The 19,674-nt window shown below is 33.7% G+C and overlaps 3 protein-coding genes across 9 annotated transcripts; 2 read left to right on the top strand and 1 right to left on the bottom strand.

Annotated features, from left to right (window-relative positions):
* The first annotated feature begins 1,686 nt into the window (after window positions 1-1,686).
* LOC100787890 (translocase of chloroplast 34-like) lies at window positions 1,687-6,720 on the top strand. 3 transcript variants are annotated; one of them, XM_006576162.4, is made up of 8 exons: window positions 1,687-1,825; window positions 2,186-2,296; window positions 2,430-2,537; window positions 2,623-2,747; window positions 2,896-3,160; window positions 5,848-5,916; window positions 6,003-6,164; window positions 6,278-6,720. In XM_006576162.4, the coding sequence occupies exons 2-8, from the start codon at window positions 2,198-2,200 to the stop codon at window positions 6,389-6,391; spliced, it is 942 nt and encodes a 313-aa protein (XP_006576225.1). In that variant the 5' UTR covers window positions 1,687-1,825; window positions 2,186-2,197; the 3' UTR covers window positions 6,392-6,720.
* Window positions 6,721-7,767: 1,047 nt separating this feature from the next.
* PHR7 (MYB-CC domain-containing transcription factor PHR7) lies at window positions 7,768-11,998 on the top strand. 5 transcript variants are annotated; one of them, XM_014773394.3, is made up of 7 exons: window positions 7,768-8,191; window positions 8,634-8,862; window positions 9,716-9,792; window positions 9,900-9,942; window positions 10,072-10,129; window positions 10,219-10,288; window positions 11,197-11,998. In XM_014773394.3, exons 2-7 carry the CDS (start codon window positions 8,814-8,816, stop codon window positions 11,563-11,565), a joined length of 666 nt encoding a protein of 221 aa, XP_014628880.1. In that variant the 5' UTR covers window positions 7,768-8,191; window positions 8,634-8,813; the 3' UTR covers window positions 11,566-11,998. The 5 variants fall into 5 exon arrangements, with proteins under 5 accessions (XP_014628880.1, XP_014628879.1, XP_006576288.1 ...); XM_014773393.3 differs by having other exon boundaries at window positions 9,900-9,948; XM_006576225.4 differs by having other exon boundaries at window positions 7,769-8,191; window positions 8,634-8,858; window positions 9,900-9,948.
* A 2,035-nt stretch (window positions 11,999-14,033) lies between these two features.
* LOC100819965 (ABSCISIC ACID-INSENSITIVE 5-like protein 2) lies at window positions 14,034-18,524 on the bottom strand. The gene is made up of 3 exons (XM_003520274.5): window positions 17,053-18,524; window positions 16,889-16,960; window positions 14,034-14,533 (listed from the first exon to the last, which is right to left on the bottom strand). The coding sequence occupies exons 1-3, from the start codon at window positions 17,848-17,850 to the stop codon at window positions 14,453-14,455; spliced, it is 951 nt and encodes a 316-aa protein (XP_003520322.1). The 5' UTR covers window positions 17,851-18,524; the 3' UTR covers window positions 14,034-14,452.
* Window positions 18,525-19,674: the final 1,150 nt, after the last annotated feature.

Raw genomic sequence — 19,674 nt, 5'->3', positions numbered from 1 at the left:
CAATTGCCTAATGTGATTCAGCAAGATACCACATTCTGAGATGTTGTTCCTTCCACTAGCAAGCTGGTCTACCAACCCTTTACAGTCTGTCTCAAAAATAACTTCCTGATGTGGCAACTCTTCCATCATCTCAAAGCTGCTAGCAGTGCAAATGCCTCTCCCTCTTGGACCTCCATCATCGAATCTAGCCAACCAGTATGAGGCTGAATAAAAGAGTCTCTATCGTCCCTCAAACAACAACCAAATCCCATTTTCCTACTGTCATGAAAGAATGAAACATCAATATTACAATTGACAACTCCCAAAGTTGGTTTACTCCATAAAGAATTAGATGTAATGGTTGAAGCCTGAACCTGGAACCCGAGCACATGTTTTACTCACATTGCTTAGAATTGAAAAGTTGAGTACCATATAAGTGGGGAAAAAAACTCATAAATTTGAACTTTAACGTTGTGAGTGAAAGTGTGATGTCAAGTTCATTTATGTGATTGTTCATAATTCATTGATTTAAATCTTTTTGGTTATACAACATTTGGTATTAAAGTCGATGGTTTGTCCTGGTAACCAACTCAAACAAGGAGAGATTATTGAAATACAAGTGTGAAGTGAAATTTCACACAAACTTTTTACGTTATTAGGACTTATATTATTAAATACCTTAAAACCAGTTCCAAAATGGACTCGACCATATCTATAACAGGTTTAATCAAAGACCATAAGCCAAACCTGTTCCTATACCAACTCACTTCTAGGACATGTGACAAAATAATGAAAAGAGTTTTCCAAATTTTGTTCATATAATAAACAAATGGCAGGGCAAGGAATATCTCAAGATTGTAATTGAATTCTTGTACGTAAGAAGCTTCGACATGCCTTCCAAAGAAAAATGGAAAACTTTTGCCTTACGAGGTATCTCAAGATTCCAAAGCAATGTCCAATCTCCAGCTGCATAAAGTTGAGCAATCCCTCCAAAGTGCTCCATAAAAAAGTTTATACCCGCTTTTAACGCTATAGCAACCATCCTTGGAATAATTTCCAGATTCTTTTATCTCCCTCAACCTTTAATACCATAAGAACTTGGAAAATTTGCTCAACCACCTATTGTGGAAGCAAGGTTGATATGAAGATGGGGTTCCGTCATATTGGATACAGCCTCATGAGAAGCAAGACCAATTCAGAAATTGTTCATCCCACCCGAGATCTTCAAATGCTATGCCTGATATGACTTAGACTTAGACTATCACCAATATTCTAGTCCAAGAAATTCTCATAAGGGAAGTATTTAGCTTTGAAACCTTGTTTTCCCATACACTTCCAAACTTCTATAGGGATACCATATGAACCAATAGCTTTATTCTTATTTTTCCCTTTTGAGGTCTTTCTTTACCTCTTCAAAGTGAATTTTACTATAATAATTCAAATTGCTTTCCTTATCTTGTATTTCTAACCCTCCATGTTAGTACCCGAACCTTGTTTATCATAAAAGAAACTTATCAAAATAATTTTAATATCTCTTGAAGGACTAAAAGTGATCTATTTTTATTTTAAGAAAATAGATAATGAATACTTTATAATTAGAAGAAGGAAAAATGAATATATTTTTTTTATAGAAAAACTAAAACTGAATTTTAAGAATTGTGGAGTGAAAAAAAAGACGTAGTTTCTCCTTTGATTCCAAAAGTAGGGAAAGAAAAAAGAAAAAAAGAAAAAAACATAATATGATGATTGATGAGTAGGCAGAAAAAGTGAAGTATTTAATGGACAAGTCACAAGCCAATAGTCGAAGATACGGAGGCTGCTGCTATCGAATACTCGGATAAGGAGGGTAAGGGCGGTGAAGTGCAGTACTTCAATCCCCTTTTCTCTCTTCTCCTTTTATTTCATCACTCTCTTCGTTCCTTTCTTCTTCTCCAAAGTTTTCAATTTTCACACTTTTCGAGTAAGGTTTAGTATCTCGCAGTTATGATTCTCGAACATTTTACCTTTCCATGCATCTATTTTGTAGATTATTGTTGTGAATTCATGTTACATTTCCTAATTGTGCTGCCGAATCTTTTGTTAATAATATCTACTGTTTTTTAATCGGTTAGGTTTTCTTGGTGTGTTGTGGAATATGCAATAGAACACAATTATTTTCTTGTTCTGATTTTTTCTTTCTTTCTATTTTCCAATGTTGTGTTTGTAGAACATCTTTTCAATGGCGTCCCAAATTACCCGTGAGTGGTCTGGAATCAATACATTCGCACCTGCTACCCAGACTAAGTTGCTTGAACTCTTGGGAAAACTTAAACAAGAGGTTTTATTTTTATTTATTACTCTCTCAAATTATACCTAATTGTGCTTATTTATGTTTATGCTTTACTGTTGATGCATGTTTTTTTTCTTTTTTTTTTTTCTGCTGTGCGAATTTCATGTTTGTTATGGTGTAGAATGTGAACTCCTTAACTATACTTGTGATGGGAAAAGGTGGTGTTGGAAAATCTTCAACTGTGAACTCCATCATTGGGGATAGAGTGGTTTCGATTAATCCTTTCCAGGTATGAGATGATACTTTCCTGTGATGTTCTATGGGTGGTTATTGTGTTGTTGTCCGATTATAATGTTTGTTCTTTTGTTGCAAAGTCGGAAGGGCCAAGACCCGTGATTGTGTCGCGATCAAGGGCTGGTTTTACATTGAACATCATTGACACTCCTGGTCTCATTGAAGGGGGATACATCAATGATATGGCACTTGATATAATAAAACGGTACATGCTTAATTGCTTATGTTTAACATGTAACACTTCACCTGTAAAGCATGTATTTGGTCTTAAAAAAGTGATTTACTGTGTCTGTCCTTTCTACTTACCCCTTTTTTTCCCCTTGTTTTGTGGGAATCTGTGTTTGTTTGAGTAGTTTCCTTCTGAACAAGACCATAGATGTACTGCTTTATGTGGATCGCTTGGATGTGTATAGAGTGGACAACTTGGATAAGGTAGTCGCCAAAGCTATAACAGATAGTTTTGGAAAAGGAATATGGAGCAAGACTATTCTAGCACTCACACATGCCCAGTTCTCTCCACCAGATGGATTGCCTTATGATGAATTCTTTTCACAAAGATCTGAGTCTCTCTTGAAGGTTCTTAGGTCAGGTGCCAGGATAAAGAAGGAAGCCTTTCAGGTATTTATCTCTGTAAATGGAATCTTATCCTTCAAATGCATCTAAGTTTGCCAAAGTTGTATAAGCATCAGAAGCTAAAGTGTTTAGATTTCAGTGCTCTGTTCCCTGAATGGACATGTAGTTGTCAATCCCAAATAGTGGGGCAGAGGGACCAACCTCAAAACTGCTATAGTGGGGATGGCAGTTAGCCAGATGAATGCAATTTTGAAGATTGTAGATACAAGCTATATAATTTATATTACCCCTATATAAACGCTCAAATATAAAAAGTTACCCAAAGTGAAAGATATATTCACAATAAATAATCAAAAGTCAAATTCTTAAGCTATACAGTATTCACACAAGTTAGTAACAATAAGTCTCAAGTCAAATAAATTTAAGCCTCCAAGTGGATGATATGAGAACTGTGTCAAGGGTAACCAATGAAGTTAAAAAAGTCAGAAGACTCAGATCTTTGACCAATGAAGATAGGGTAGAGTGGTGAGCAAGTACAACAGAATGAGGATTTAGAAAAGAAAAAAAGGGTGAGTGACCGAACAGAGTCAGAGAAAGGGTTGTACCTTTTTCTCACTTCTCAGAAGACTTTTTGTGAGAACTGACAGTAGAGGATGTGCAAACTATCAACATAACAGTTTGTGCAAAACCGAGAAGTAGGTATGTTTTGGCAAACACTTGGTGTGGGTGGTTCTTATTGAAACAAGTGAGAGAGCAGTGTATGTTGTGTGAATAAAGCTTCAAAGAAGGTTTTGAATGCTGTTCTTATGAAAAAAAGGGATGAAATCATGAAAATAATCCCAAAAGATTGGGCAAGGGGCAAAGACTTTTTTTACCTCCTATTTAGCTGTGGCTGCAACAACTGTGAATTGCCATGATTTTGAGCATGATTGTGGGTATGACACACGGCACACTAACCCTCTGGTGATGCAGTTTCTGTAACAGGGATCAGCTGCAATGCAACACTACATTGTGAAAGCGCTGCTATTGAATTATTGATAACCATGAATGGGAAGTAAAAGATTGGCCATTCAGTTAACCATGTTTTCCAAAGGCCACGGGAAGTAAACATAGTGGTTAAAACTTAATAGTGTGCTATAGTGATGTAGCAGTGTGGAGCAGCCAGAGGCTGCTAATCTGGACTCCAGTGGAGAGTTGTGTCGCAGGAGTCTCAGCTACCGCTACTGTTGACCTAGGAAAATCCATTCACTACACTTATTATTTGTAGGAAAGTGGTCCTTTTTTTTCTTTTGATATTTCAGACTTTATTTAAAAGAAAGGAAGTGACCCACTCTATTTCTGTTGTGAGAAGTTGAGAATGATTACTTGACTAAACAGCAGCACTGGTGAAGAGCACCTCCGTTTCCAGCAAACTCACAGCTCCAATGTCAGTTTTTGTAGTTTCCAAATTTTTGGTGAACATTTACCTTTTTTCTGCCCTTCTGTTCTGTTCTCTCCAAGGGAGCTCTCTGTCCCTTTCTTTCCTACAAGCTTTCTCTGTTCTCTGTCCGATAGACCATCACAAGTCTTTCATTTCACTGTTCTGTGCTTTTCCTTTTTTCCCCCCCTTGTCTTCTAAGTTCTAATGAGTTTTGACCTCGTCAGTGTTCTCTTTTTTTTTTTTTAATTTTTTTATTTCTTGACCTATGTTGTTACCAACTTGTGTGTTTAGCTCAAGACTATGATTTTTTACTATTAATTATAAATTATAACTGTATTTTAATTTTAGGTAATTTTTTATTTTTTGAGCATTTATATATGTGTGGTATAAATTTTTTAACTTGTTATATAGTCTGCACCATGTGGCTGCCCCGTTGGCTTTTTCTTGGATGTTAATTTTTAGGTGAGTCAAAATTTAAAGGTTTTGGTTGGAGGTGAGGACTGCAAAGCTTTATTGATTGGGACATGCTGTATGGTCTATCTGGTTGAAGTGAAATATAAGGAATTTCAAGGAGATGTATTATCCTCTATGAAGCTCAGATGGCATGGACATGGTGATGCAAGAAATTCTTAAAAATTTGAAATACAATACAACATAGATATGCCAACATGCAACACAGTTGTAGAAAATATAATTAAATTAGTGCTAAATAGTTTAAAGAAAAAAAAAATTACAGCTGTATGTAATTTGTTTCAATGGTCAGTGAAGATGACGCATCAAAAGTCAGTGAAGATGTGAATAGATGCAATATGTGAGACTAGAGGATGTAAGACAAGTGATATTGCAAGACACAGAACAGAAACAATATGTGTGACCGAAGTGGATCGACTAATAAATTTTAAAAGAAAAAAAATGAAGGATGCCCCCTGGATAAATAATTGGGATTCATAGCTTATCCTTATTTTGTTATCGGACAGAATTTTCATTTTGACATTTCTTTCATTTTAAACTCTAGTCTAAACACATTGTTTCATTCTGGGGATTTATTTGATAGATATTCTGTAGATTGGGAGAGCATCATTTTTTTATGTAAATTACTTTCCTTGCTGGTTATAAACTTGTATATTTGTTTGTTTCTTTCTTAGAAAAAAAGTTATATCCAACTTTACTTTTTGTTTGTTTCTTTTTCTTTAAATAATTTGTGTCAAGAATTGCTATCTGGTTCTTTTCACACATACCTCTTTTTATGCACGTGTGTGTATAACTGATAATTTTCATGCTTATATCTTACTTTTTTGGGGTAAAATCTTAGGCTGCTTCCATTCCTGTTGTTTTGGTCGAGAACAGTGGGAGATGCAACAAAAATGACAGTGATGAAAAGGTTGGAGATTGACTTCATACAATTTATTTTTGTCTTTTGAATTCATTTATCTTGCATAGTCTGAGAATGGTATTTCTTGCTGTCAGGTTCTTCCAAATGGGACTGCTTGGATTCCTAATCTAGTCCAAACAATCACAGATATTGCATTGAACCAAAGTGAGTCTATTCACGTTGACAAGAATTTGATTGAAGGGCCAAATCCGAATCAGAGAGGAAAATTATGGACTCCTCTTGTGTTTGCTATCCAAGTACGCTCTTGAACTTTGAGGCTTATTTTGTTTTCTCATTATACTAATATACTGACAGAGGAGCAATGATTTCTTTCTCTTCTCTTGTTTATCTTTATTGTTCCTCTCTGCAGTACTTCCTTATCATGAAGCCAATAAAAGGACTGATCGAGAAGGACATTGCAAATGAGAGAAAGCCAACATGGGAGAGACGTGATGCCGCTTTCCGGAAGAGAGATTTATATTAGCTGTGCACTTCTGTGCCCATGAAATTCCATGGATGCTTAGCTTCCTTTGCTAGCACATTCGTTTACTTTTGTCTGTTCTACGAATGAACTTGGATGGTTTTTCTTATACTGTAATTGCTGGTAGTCTGCGGCATAGGAATTTGTTTGTGACTGAGAGGATTGCCTTGTATGCTGGTAAGTTGTTGGCTTTTGCATGATTCAGTTTGTTAATGTTAGTCTTTAAATGTCTTGTAAACATAGCTCTAGATTTGGCTACCATCGTTAATAGCTTGATATCCTGTAAAACTAGCCCGAAGTATTTAATGTTCTATAGAATTGGTTTTAATAAATTTATGTTGAGTTATTTATTGATTAGGATGTATGTTTAAAATTATTTTAATTACAAAGACTCCAATGTGTTATTCTTTTTTCTTTTTTTATTTTAAAGAGAACCAATGCTATTTTTTCAGGACAAACAATTATGTTTTTGTCGTTACTTACGGTAGATTTATAATTAAATTTATGATATGTTATGTTATAAATATTGTTTGCTCTTATCTTTATACAAGCAATTAGTGGTTTTAGATCTTTTACATGTTCTATTTTTCTTCAAATACATGTATCTTCTATTATTAAATATAGATAAAGATATATGTACCTGAAAAACAAAAGCATGTATAAGATCTAAAACCACTAATTACTTGTCTATATCATGTAAAAGAAAATGTGTAAATATAAGTATTTGATATTTTTATTGAAAATAAATAATTTCTTCACAAAAATTAAAATAAACAACTAAATGATACAATTTCTCTCGAAAAGGATTCAACAATAAAATTGTCAAAATAGCAAAATAACATCATTCTTATTTTTTTTATTTAATAAATATTTAAATTACAATAAAATTAAAAATTCATTTTCCTAACATATAAGATGATAAATGATTTGAAATAAATTAAAATACAAAAGTTATAATACTTTTAAAATATACAACTACCAAACTTTAAGTTCAAGCCAAGTACTGTAACTAATAACATGTTATATATTTTTCCAAAGTACCAACATTGGTATGAACACACGAGTGAAACAAATTAAATTAAACAAAATGGTGACCATAAAAGAATAAAACAAACACAATTAGAAGTAATTACACACAATAAAACAGATTATATTAATATTATTAGTCGGCCACACCACAGCTTTACTCCACCAATGCAAGGAATCTTTGGTCTTCGTGAGAGTTAAACGGCGTTGATGTCAAAGAGAAACGACGACAAAACAAATACACCCAAAGAGTGCAGTGACACGTGACACGTGACACGTGACACGCTCGTGGGCCCCACCACCTTGCTTAACGACAACGACCCTTTAAAATGCCGCCGTCTGTTCAATTCAACGCTGGGATTCATAACAGAACGGATCTCTCTCTCTTTCAAATCCAATCATTTCCTGAGAGACAAAAACAAAATAAAAATCGCGTTCAGATACACTCACACACAAACACAACCACCAATCCCCAATCTCTAACTTTTCCCGAGAAAATTTTAGTTTCCATTTTCATTTCTCCCTCAGATTCCCGGAAAATATATTCACAACATTAATTTCGCACTTCGCCCTCTGCCAACTACCAAGCTCCGGCTTCCTCTGCCAATTCAATCCGTCGTCGTTTTCGCCAATTCCGAATGCGTCGATTTCGGGTTGGAGAATGAGTTCTCCGACCTCTTCTTGGATCTCTGTTCAAACCGTCACACAGTCTCTGCGTTCGGATTCTCTTGTCCAATTTTAACTCTCTCTCCCTCTCTCTCTCTCTCTCTCTCTCAGGTAAATTTCAATTTCAATTTCCTTTGTTATTAGATTTTTCTAGTTTTGTAGTTAGACCTTGCATAGTTTAATTTTGGTGTCCATAAATTGACCTAGGGATTTTTTATTTTTTTTTAAATTTCTTTTCCTTTAAATTGTGTAGTTATGGGGGTTTGACCTGGGGCTTTATTGATTTGAAGTACATGAATGATGGGTAGGTTCTAGTCAAGGTTCTAAAGAAACCGTCCTAGAGCGTGATTTTGGCCGCAACATCAAGGTTCTAGCTCTAGTATTGTTGTGGAATTACCAAATAGGGTGGATCAAATTTGATGATTTTGCTTTGTTGTTCTTGCAAAATTCAGCAGGAATTGATTTTTACCAACAGGGTGTATCAAATTTGATGATTTTATTTTGTTGTTCTTACAAAATTCAGCAGTTGATTCTATTTTCTTGTAAATTGTAGTTAGTATAACTACGTATCAGGCAAAGAAGTTTTCGCCGGCTAGCATGGTGCCGCATAAATCTCAAGGTGGTGTGGAGCAGCTTGCAAATGCTGGGGTTTTGGGAGGATCTGCTGTAAAAATTGCCGCTGCACCTGCTGGGGGAAGTGGGAAGCAGCGTTTGAGGTGGACATCTGATCTTCATGACCGTTTTGTCGATGCCATTACACAACTTGGTGGACCAGATAGTGGGTATTTCTTTTCAATATTGAGAATTTTGAGTTTAAAGAACTTCTTCCTCTAGGGAATTTTCTTTTCTTGGAAATTTATTATTGTCTTGCAAAAGCATGTTGGAAAGAGAAAGTAATAGGGGAATTGTTTATCTCATTTTCAAGTATATGCAATGTTGTATGTAAGCTTTACTTAGTTTAGCACATGAACGCTGCTTGTGTGATTTTATCGAAGACTGATCAATTTATTCCTGTAACTGTTGAGATACTTGTTTATTTTGTTACTTGCATTCCAAGGATTGCACTGAGTTGCATACCAATAGACAATAGTCACAATACCATGTTTGGACTGTGTGAATTGAATTGAACGTATCCGTAAATGAGTTATAATCCTACTACCTTTGAAATTATAAATGACTCAGAAGTTTTATTTTGCCTCAAACACAGTTCACCTTTTTAATGATTTTGAAAGTTCTTCAGGAAGTGCCATTTTTTTCTTGTATAGAAAAAATAGTCATATCGATGGTCATTTGAGTGAAAAAAAAACTAGCAATGGTAAGTTACATTGGAATAGTTCCTATTATTTCTTTTTTCTGTGGAATCAATTATTTGGCAGCAAAGATTGTTATTTGAAACTGCTGTCTTCAACTTTGTGTGCATGCCAGGCAAAGCAGACACTGCACTTTCCATTCACTTGAATTTTTAATACTTTCAGTGGCTGATTATTTTTATTTGATGTAGATTCATTCATGAAAAATGCTACTCTTTTTCTTCCCTTTTTTATTTTGGCTTTTACTTCTTTAGCTTGATGATCTGCAAAATTTAGCTATATTCCTGGAAATTTTTAAATTTTTTTAATTAATTATTTATGGCAGGAGCAACACCAAAAGGTGTTCTTAGAGTGATGGGTGTTCCTGGACTGACCATTTATCATGTTAAAAGCCATTTACAGGTATTATTTTCTGGTTTAATAATTTAGGTATGTGCGCATAAAATGTCAATTTTTTACATAATTTAACATTGATTCTAATTCCTCTTTGATATCATCATCATGTGTAGAAATATCGCCTTGCAAAATACTTGCCTGAATCACCAGCTGATGGTAAAGGTGCCTTGTTTTTTCTTTCCCTTCCTTCCCTAAGATAAATTAATTAGAAATACTGTGTCATTTTGACTTCACACTATCAATTAAATCTGTGGTTTTTTTTAAAAAATATATTTGGACTTTCAGACTCTAAAGTTGAGAAGAGGAATTCTGGAGACAGCATTTCTGGCGCAGATTCTTCCCCGTGGGTATCATAATTGTTTTCCTAAGATAATTTATAACTCCTTAACTGTGCTTCTTCTAACATTTTAATTAAACCTTTACGGCCTGCAGGGGAATGCCAATCAATGATGCCCTAAGAATGCAGATGGAGGTTCAGAAACGTCTGCATGAGCAGCTTGAGGTTCGGCACCTGATCTTACTGCTTTTCCTAATTGCTGAAAGAGAACACTATTTAGCCCACAAACACTTACCTTTCCCTCTTGTTCATTAATGATTTTGGTTAGAAAGAGTTATATACTAAAAGAGCAAAAAAGAAACAAAAACGATGATAATGCTTACTAATCTGTAAGCTAGAAATAGTGCAAAAATAATGGGTTAAGAATAATATGCAATAAATACTTCCTGTATCTCCCTGATGATAGCGTACAGACCATTCCTCTTCTGTTTAGAGTTCATACAACACACAGAAAGTTTTTACAAGTATCTAATTTTCTCAGTATGTCTTGATTTCGCCTGTTGTATGATTAAACTTGGATACTCTACCTCAGCCATTCTTTTTTTTTTGTATCATTTCCTTAACAAATTCAGCCATTGACAAATTAAGTCAATTTTGTTTGTTATTACAGTATGAATGATTTTTATTTTTTGTTGATTGAATGAAATTGAAACATATGACATTTATCTTAAAGACAAACAACTGAATAAGCTTTCATATGGATGACGAGTGATTGGTCTAAATTTAACTTACAATAGAAATTTCATGTCACTAATAATTTGAGATGGGTCAATTTTGACATCAATGATTTAATATTTACTTTCGAACTCATTTATTTTTCTTCATTTACCAAAAATTTTTGTTGGCTGGGTGAGCCCATCACATATATTTATTTAATAAGTCTTTTGACGAAGAGGAATAATTAGCTTCTATTTAACCTCAGGACTTGAGTAAACCAATAATAAGATAAATGCTACTTGTTAAGTTTCATAGTATTGTGCTTCTATTGAAGAAAAAAATAATAGTATTGTGCTCCTGTGAGTAAGCATTTCTGATAATGATAAAGTCTTTCATCTTTTTCAACGATATGCCAGGTTCAAAAGCAATTACAAATGAGAATTGAAGCACAGGGTAAATACTTGCAAAAGATCATAGAGGAACAGCAGAAATTAGGTAGTAACTTGACAACCTCGGAAGCACTTCCCTTGTCCCATGATGAGCAAAATCATCCTCAGTCAGAGGCTTCTGGATCTAGTGAGGCCCTTGCAAGCACTGTGTCTCCACTTAAAAAACAGAGAATTGATGATGGTTCCAAGGATGGCTTCACTGCTTCCCAAGTAAGAAATGCTGCACAAAAGAATGACTGCAATGTTGGTCAGTTGGATCCAAACTTGTATGATGATGCTGGGTTTGAATTTGATTTGGAGACAAAAAAGGATGAAGATAATGAGAGTGGACAGTAAGAACTAGGTTCCATTTGTAGGTCAATGTGTCTCACTGTAATGTGTAGTGTATTTTTCTGGAAGAAAATACAAATCATGCTTTGTAAATTAAATTTCACGCAATCCATTTGTACATATTAATGTAGATATAGATGCATTCTTCTCTCCCGGTCTGAGAGTCATAAACACTGCACTCCACCCAACAGAAATGCTTTGACATGCATTACACGTGTGGTCATGGATGAATGTTGGGTGCAAGATTCTTGTCGATGTTCAGGTTGCTATGGTCTTGGCCAATATCAAAGGTATCAATTAGCTGATGACCACATTGTTTGATCCTTGTAGACAACCTAATCATGGGATACTGGCTTGGTTCTTTTTGTTGGAGATAGTAATGACCAGCTTCCCTTGATATTAATCATTTAATTTAATTATGTATTTTCTTCGAGGTTAATGTTGTTTGGCATATTTAGACTCATGAATGTGATGCTATCTAACCTATGAGTAATGTGATATCCTCTTTCTCCGTCCTACAAATCCTGTTCCTACCGTTTTTATAGTAACTATTTCCGTCAATACTTATCATATAAAGTAGTAGAATGATTTGTGGTAGAATGGAGTAGAAATATTTAGAATCCTAACCCATAAAATAAAATTGTTAAAATATCAATATGACAAAGTGAGAAGCTGGTAACTATTCTTTTAACTTAGACAATCTATTTCGTAGATTTAACTTATTTCGTGGATATAAGACTAAAAGTCTTTTTAATAACTTTTGAGAGCTTACGTATTGAAAAAAAATTTATATTTCCACTAGAAAAAACTCTCTAAAACACTTGTATCTCAAAAGCTCTATATTTAGTCTCTTCACAAAGTCTAAATAAAATACATTTATACTTTGTGTCTTTTTACCCAAGTTTTTGGATAATCTATTTTATATCATCACAACGAAACTTGCATCTTCACAAGCAATGGATGTCTGGAACTATAATCAATTTCATGCCCTTTTCCTGGAAAGTGGTGGGAGGAGCCATATACTTGTCATCAAGGGATGAAACATACAGTTACAGCATACTCTAATTACCTGTGAATGGAAATATTGGGATATTGGCAGTTTCAGATTATATGAATGTGGTAGTTGATAATAGTTCTGGTTGATTTGATAATTTGATGAGAGAAGTTTAGCTTTATACTCTCTCTAGTTCTGGTATAAGGAAAAAAAATCACACATTAATTAATTAAGAAAGTTAATTAATCATATTTAATAACATCAATTTTAATAAAAATAATTTTTTTTATCAACTTATCTTTAATTGAAATTTGATATCAAAGATAAAAAATAATCATTGAAACCAACACCTCAATTAAATAAAGAATACTTTAGAGATAATAATATTAAACAACGTAAGTTAGTTAAAAAAATATATTTTTTATATTTGAGACCAGAGAAATTCATATAAATAGTATATGTATTGAGAGTTTTAAGAATTTTAAGCTTTTATTAATAAATTTATTGATTTTTATAATTATTATTTTAAAAATCATATTACTATAAAAAATATTTTTAATGATTGACTGTTAAAAAAATTTTACACTCATAATTAAACTATAAGGTATTCAGAATTTTTTAATGTTGCTCACTTGTATATGTCTTTAAATTGTTTGGAGATATACCTGGACCCCACTTCCGACGAAGCTACCAAAAAAGTAATTCTTCTGACAGTCCATTATTGATCTGATGTTCAACACTTACACCTATTTAGTAATAGACATTACTGTTCAGTGTTCACAGTTCACTAATTATTTCATGATAAGATAAGATAATGACCGTGTCTTTGTCTAGTGCAGTGTTGTCCCTCTTCTTCATCTTAACAATGCTTTCATTTGTGTGCAGGCATAATTCTACGTTCAACAGTAGTTATGCAAACATAAATTGTGTACTGTACTTATTTGACAAAAAAAATGTTTACAAATTTTAAAATAAAATCCCATGAAGTTTATCACATTTGCACTCCACTCAACAGATTTATAAGAAAAAAAGTTGAAAGTGTTATCATTTTTTGTTTTTGTTTTACCGAATTAAAGATTTTATTCCACTTTATACTAACCCTTTCATCCTCCCGAAACAGGCACAACCTAAAAAACTTCAAACAAATGAAAAAATTCCAATGGAACAGTGATTCGCTAACTTGGCAAAAGTACTTCGGCCCTATGAAGTCCAAAGAGTATTTGGCTGGCTATTCGCAAACTTAATTTTAAATTATTTTACAAAAGTTGATTTTAGTTAAAATTAATTTTGAAGTTATTTATGTTTTGAAACTTTAATCTCAAAAATGATGTTTAAACTTAAGAAATTAGTGTAGAACCAAAATGTTTAACTGGTTATAGCAAATGCAATCATGTAATGATAAGTTGCACTGCATCCCCCCACAGACAATAGGACATAAGAAAAAGGACAAAACTTAAGTGCAATATTATAGATGTTCTTGTTTGTGTTCTTCAATTAAAATTGAAATTTCATCTCAATAACATGTATCAACCTTTAATTCCGACCTTTAAAGCATAAATTACTAACATAAAACTTCAATTTTAATTGGAAAACAACACCAAAACATATATAGTCCTGCGCCTAAGTTTTGTCCTAAGAAATGGTAGTAAAGCTATGATGTGTTCAAAATTAGACTAAAGCATATTTATAGTGATTGGTAGGTTGGAAATGGGGCTTATAAAATGTACATATAGGAAACACTCTTACAAGGGGGCATTGCTGAGGAGAATATATAGCAGCACTTCCAAGGGAAAAATAGTTTTCCAAATGTTGGAAACTTGAGTGCCAAACATATATATTGCAAACGAGAATTATGGGAGTGCATGGAAGTTTGGTAGGAACTAATTTGCAATGAAGCCATCAAAGGGGAGCTGAACTAGTTCTGCGAAGCTGATGCTTAGGGTCAGGGGATGGTGCACTTGGCAATGCCCTCTCTATCTCCTGCAAGATAGATAAAAAAAAAAGAACAGTTACTATGAGCATAGATAAATCATCTAGAACCTCGGATATTTCTGTTTGATTCCACAAAAAGACAACCACAGACAAAAGAGATGGATCCCTTTAGGATGTAAAAAGTAGTGATTTTCATATAGCTGAAGATTCATTACAACAATTGTATAACTGTCAGGTTCCCTTTAGTTTTGTCATCAGTGAAGTTACAATGAAGAGATGGATCCAAGACCAAATGTTACTTTAAAACTGAAAACAAAAGGATTTATGCCAAAAGAGATGAGAATAATATTACAACTATATACAACCATATTTTGGCTCAAATAAAATCAAAATTTTATGATCAGTACAAAGTAGGATAATTCCAAACGGAATTACTTAAGGTTACAGACATAGTCGTGACACATAATTAAATGCTTCAAAAATAAAATGATTCTAGAATTTTCAAAAACATCAACAGAAAACAGAGATTTATGGTCAAGGTTATTATTACCATTCACAGCTTATTTCTTTCAATTTCAATAGCACCAGGCTAATCTTTTCTGCATTACTATTGATTCTTGTAGCATTGACTTGAAATGTGTCAGCCAGACAAACTGCACACAAAACGGTTGGCCAAATCTTGAAGCCATAGGGTATTCCAAAGTTCAAACTAGGTATCAGGCTATCTTAGCCAAGGTGAATCTATTTTAACAAATGGAATCATCTTATTTCTTTCTGTTACGGAGAATATCGTTCCCGATAAGGAACGGAGGGAGGTCAAACTCCTAATCTCAAGTTTGAAAACAATTTAATTGTTGGGAGTTAGTATGTAACACAAAATTTCTTATGAACTGTTTTGTTATGGAATTACTTGCAATCAAGGGTTGAAAAAATTCAGAAGTATTTACTCCTACATACAAGATTTTTTCTTCTTTTTTCTCACACTACAATGAGCTCTAGAGAAACCTGCTGAGCTACCTCCTTATGATCCTTCTTAGCACTTCTTTCTTCACATGATATGATCCCAAAATTTTAGAGCCTTCATCATATTTTCAACTTTAAAGAACCTTCTTAGCACTCCTACATACAAGCTGATATGTTTATTGTATAAGTGGTCAAAATATGTGCTAAATCCCAGCACTAACACCTGTATCTTCTCAACCCCAAACTCTCCGATGAAGTCATCAACATAAAAACCTCCAAAACTTTCTACAATTTTCTTACCCAAAAATATAATTTTAAACACAATTACTTGGCCATGGCAGACAGTGTTAATAATATACCCTCTCAAACATTAATAGTGAAAAAAGAAAACATTTCATTGCTCAAGAAAGGAGAAAATATTTAGACCAAACAAAGTCAGAAATCATCATTAAATCATCACTTGTTTCCATGTATGAAATTATCACAATCAAAATCGGTATGTTCTGAAATCTGCAACATTTCTAGTGCTGATGCCAAGAAATTAGGTACAAAGATAAGTATCAATTGTCAAATAAAGAAGATTCAGAATAATGTAGTTGAAGGAAAGAAGAGAACAAAGGGAAACAGAATATGAAAAGACTAAAAGCAGCCTACCAGCCTAACATGGGCTGCTTCACTTCAATAGTATAATAATTAAAAAGGAAGATAAAAATGAAAGCTGTATAGGAGAAACGTGAAAATTTAACATTTGTGTAGTTGAAAAGAATCACGTGTATACAGAGGCTAAATGATTCATACAACTCCATTTGCAATTACTTAACTCTAGAACATACCACAAGTTTTCAGGCAAAGATGAATTTCTTGTTAAACAGCCATACCTTTTATTTAATTTAAGATAATATACTTACAACCCAAATATACTTTGATTTCATTCCTTCCAGAATGACTTCCCTAGTTAGCCATGATTATAAAAGCCAAAAAAAAAGAAGCAAGGTAACAGTGAAATATCCGCATTGTCAAATAATGGATTTTCTGCATAGCACCAGTTGGCAGCTATTGATAGCAAATTAAAAAAAAAAATTGCTACACACTGAGAATATATTTTATCAGTTATTCCACACAAAGCTTAATAAGAAAAATACAGATTCATATCAAAGAAAAATCAAAAGGTTAAAAAAAATAAGAAATTCTTATCCTAAATATTAACAATGATAACAGAAATGATAAACCAAATACAAATCTTTGATTGTAGTAGAAGTTCGATTAGTTTAAACATTCCACTTTATAAAAAGCACTGGCCAGTTGAAATACCAATCACCAACAAACATTTCAACCATTCATTGCCTGCCAAGATGACAGGAAGCAATCTGACCAAAAAATATCAGCACAGCAGACAAGAATAAAGCAAAGATGCACTCTGACAAAGGAATTGAAACATACATTCTGTCTTCTAAGCCTTTCATTCTCTTCTTCTAATTGGGAAACTTTAATCTCCAGCTCTTGTGTGTAAGCCTGTCCATTCAAATATGTCCAGCTTTGTATATAAAAAAAAAAAGGAGTTTAAAGCAACAACACCATGCAAAAAACAAAAACCCAAATATAACCTGTTTTCTAGCCCGGGACCGAGCTGCGGATTCCCTATTTTTTATCATCCTCTTCTGCCTCCTCTCTACAGTTTTCTCAACCACATTACCTGAGGCAACCCTTTTCCTACCTGCAGTTTGTGAATCTGACAAGGCAGCCATCAAAGAAGATGGCAATGCTTCAGAGTATCCTGCATCCCGAACCGTATTCAACACTACCGGTATAGGCTGTTGAACCACATGGCCAGCCATAAAACCCGAAAAACCCGGCATCACACTATTCTGTTGTTGTGGCTGCTGCTGCTGCTGCACTGAAGTGAGCTGGTATTGCATCCAATGGGCATGCTGTAATGTGTTATGTTGGGAATCAACCCCTGACATGGCCATAGCACCATCCTCATTAGGAAAGGGTTCGGTAGACACACCAGCCTTCACCAAGAAATCCTCCAGGGTCATCTCACCAAGTGTAGGCTGTCTTTCCTTACCAACACTCTTGTTTTGTTGCATATCTCTCCAAACCTCATCAATAGTTTTCTTGCTAAGATCCCCACTCAATGTTAGGCTCCCTTGTTCTGGATTCAAAGATGAGCCAGCAGAAACCACCTGACCACCACCATGATGCATGTACGCATCCGTTCCAGATTCAACAGTCCACACACTCTTGAGAAGCTCATCAAGATTCATGCTTCCTACGGGTTTCCCCAAATTTCCAAGCTGGTTTTGCACCTCATCAAGGGTGAGATTGTACAAAGACCCTTGTCTGGTCAAAGAACCAGTCTTTGGCTCTTGGTCTTGGGTTGCCCCACTTTGAGATCCCATTATGAACCACCCTACTACAACTCTATATGTTGTTTCATTTCCCAAATACAAATAATTCCCAATACAAAGTGACCTCAAAACCAATTAACCAAAAGCAAAGTGTCGATGCAGTGGTTGTTTTACTTACATCCAAAATGAACAAACTAGGCACCACCAAATTTCGAAATTCTCTTGAATTCTGAGGTTTTGGTGAGACCAAGTCACAGACACAAAGCAAGCAGTGCAAAATGGGATGGGTGAAAACTGGTCCCAGAAGAAAAAAAGAAGGTGACCCAGATCAAATATCAAAGGGAACTAACTATAGTTATTGAAGAAAATGATGATGATGCAGAACAGAAGCAGCAGAGAGCCACACTTGAAGAGAAAAAAAAAACCTATGAACTAAGTATGCAGCATGTGATGATTTGTGTCATGAGCAAAGTGTTTGTCGTGTAGTGTGCCCAAAGTTGATACTGCGGTACTAAAAGGAAGAACAAGAATATTTGGTGTGAGAAAGAGAAGAGGAGGGTTGAAATTGAACATTCTCTGAGGGAACATTGCTTATCTTCTGAAGTAGAGTACTAAAAAGAATGATTAAGGTTTCCCTTCAAAGGGAAAAAGAAGAATTTAGAAATGAATAAAGAAACATTTTGGAAACTGTTGAAGGAATAAATAGATTATTCTGACTTATTGTGTGTAACTTAAAACAAAATCTGAGGGTACTATAACTATACTACACTTTCAGTCCTTCTTGCTGGCTGCAGGATCCAATCTGAATCTTACAAACAACAAACAAAGTGGGCCTTTCAATTTTATTTTTCTTTGAGAGTGGGGACAAACAAACAACCACTCCTAACAAGGAACAAATATTTTATTTTTATATATATCATGATAATGGAAATCACACAAAATATTTAATGATTTTGTAGATGACTAACCTCTATCAACAAATTTAATTCAAATTTATCATATAATAAGATTTTTTCTTTATATTTTTCTATCTATAAAATTTAAATTCAAAATTTTATTTAAGAAATTTAAATCCAACATCACTGAGTTCAATGATAGCGACCAACAAATATTTTAAATTTAGAAAAGATAAATCTACAATACTAAATAGAAAAAGAACCTACATTCTCTCCTTTTTCTCTTTCCACTTTCTTAATGGTAAAAGTTTAATCAATTTTTTTTTTCTCTCTTTCCACTTTCTATATGGTAAAAGTTTAATGAATAGTAAAGGTTTGAAATTGCACCACACAGGACTCACCAGATAATGATACGCAAGTTGTAGCTCTCATGTTTTCTCATGCATATCTTGCTATGCTAGAAATGTGTTCTCATACTTTTCCTTAGGTACTTTATTTTATTGTTTTCTAATTAATTAGTTCGATTAATTTAAATATAATTTTTGAAATAAAATTTCAAATTTAAAATATCAATCAATCATTTTTCTTATAAAAATTTGATATTTGATAGAATAATATATAGAGTTTTATCTCAATAATTTTATTGATTTTTAATATGAATGCTTATTATGCAAATCATTAAGATAAACTCTAATTCTAATTAAAAATATTACAAAATAATATTTAAAGAAACTGCCTCTAAATTTTGTACATGTGATTAAGTATTAATTCTTACCTCATGTGGTGCACTCTACTTCCTCAATCCGAAACTGCAGGATGCTCTGAATATAGAAATCTTAATAAATGTTGTGTTTGTTTTACTTTCCTGTTTTAGGACATTAGCTGACTTAAGTAGTCAACCTAGTTACTGATGTAGATGCATTACCTCCATTCATTTTCATTTGTCTATTTATAAATAATAATGATTATTGTTATATAT

This window comes from Glycine max, chromosome 3 (genome assembly GCF_000004515.6).
Source record: "Glycine max cultivar Williams 82 chromosome 3, Glycine_max_v4.0, whole genome shotgun sequence".
Classification (NCBI taxonomy): domain Eukaryota; kingdom Viridiplantae; phylum Streptophyta; class Magnoliopsida; order Fabales; family Fabaceae; genus Glycine; species Glycine max.
This window is presented reverse-complemented; position numbering and strand designations above follow the sequence as displayed.

Excerpts from the sequence above, each read along its gene's own strand:
- LOC100787890 (XM_006576162.4), top strand. The coding sequence starts at position 2,198 with ATGGCGTCCCAAATTACCCGTGAGTGGTCTGGAATCAATACATTCGCA. Across the intron at positions 2,538-2,622 it reads TTTCGATTAATCCTTTCCAG|TCGGAAGGGCCAAGACCCGT; the intron begins GTATGAGATGAT and ends TTTGTTGCAAAG. Across the intron at positions 6,165-6,277 it reads CTCTTGTGTTTGCTATCCAA|TACTTCCTTATCATGAAGCC; the intron begins GTACGCTCTTGA and ends TCCTCTCTGCAG.
- LOC100819965 (XM_003520274.5), bottom strand. The coding sequence starts at position 17,850 with ATGGGATCTCAAAGTGGGGCAACCCAAGACCAAGAGCCAAAGACTGGT. Across the intron at positions 16,961-17,052 it reads GGTCCCGGGCTAGAAAACAG|GCTTACACACAAGAGCTGGA; the intron begins GTTATATTTGGG and ends TTGAATGGACAG. Across the intron at positions 14,534-16,888 it reads AAAGGCTTAGAAGACAGAAT|GAGATAGAGAGGGCATTGCC; the intron begins GTATGTTTCAAT and ends TCTATCTTGCAG.
- PHR7 (XM_006576225.4), top strand. The coding sequence starts at position 8,678 with ATGGTGCCGCATAAATCTCAAGGTGGTGTGGAGCAGCTTGCAAATGCT. Across the intron at positions 9,793-9,899 it reads ATGTTAAAAGCCATTTACAG|AAATATCGCCTTGCAAAATA; the intron begins GTATTATTTTCT and ends CATCATGTGTAG. Across the intron at positions 10,130-10,218 it reads TCTGGCGCAGATTCTTCCCC|GGGAATGCCAATCAATGATG; the intron begins GTGGGTATCATA and ends TACGGCCTGCAG.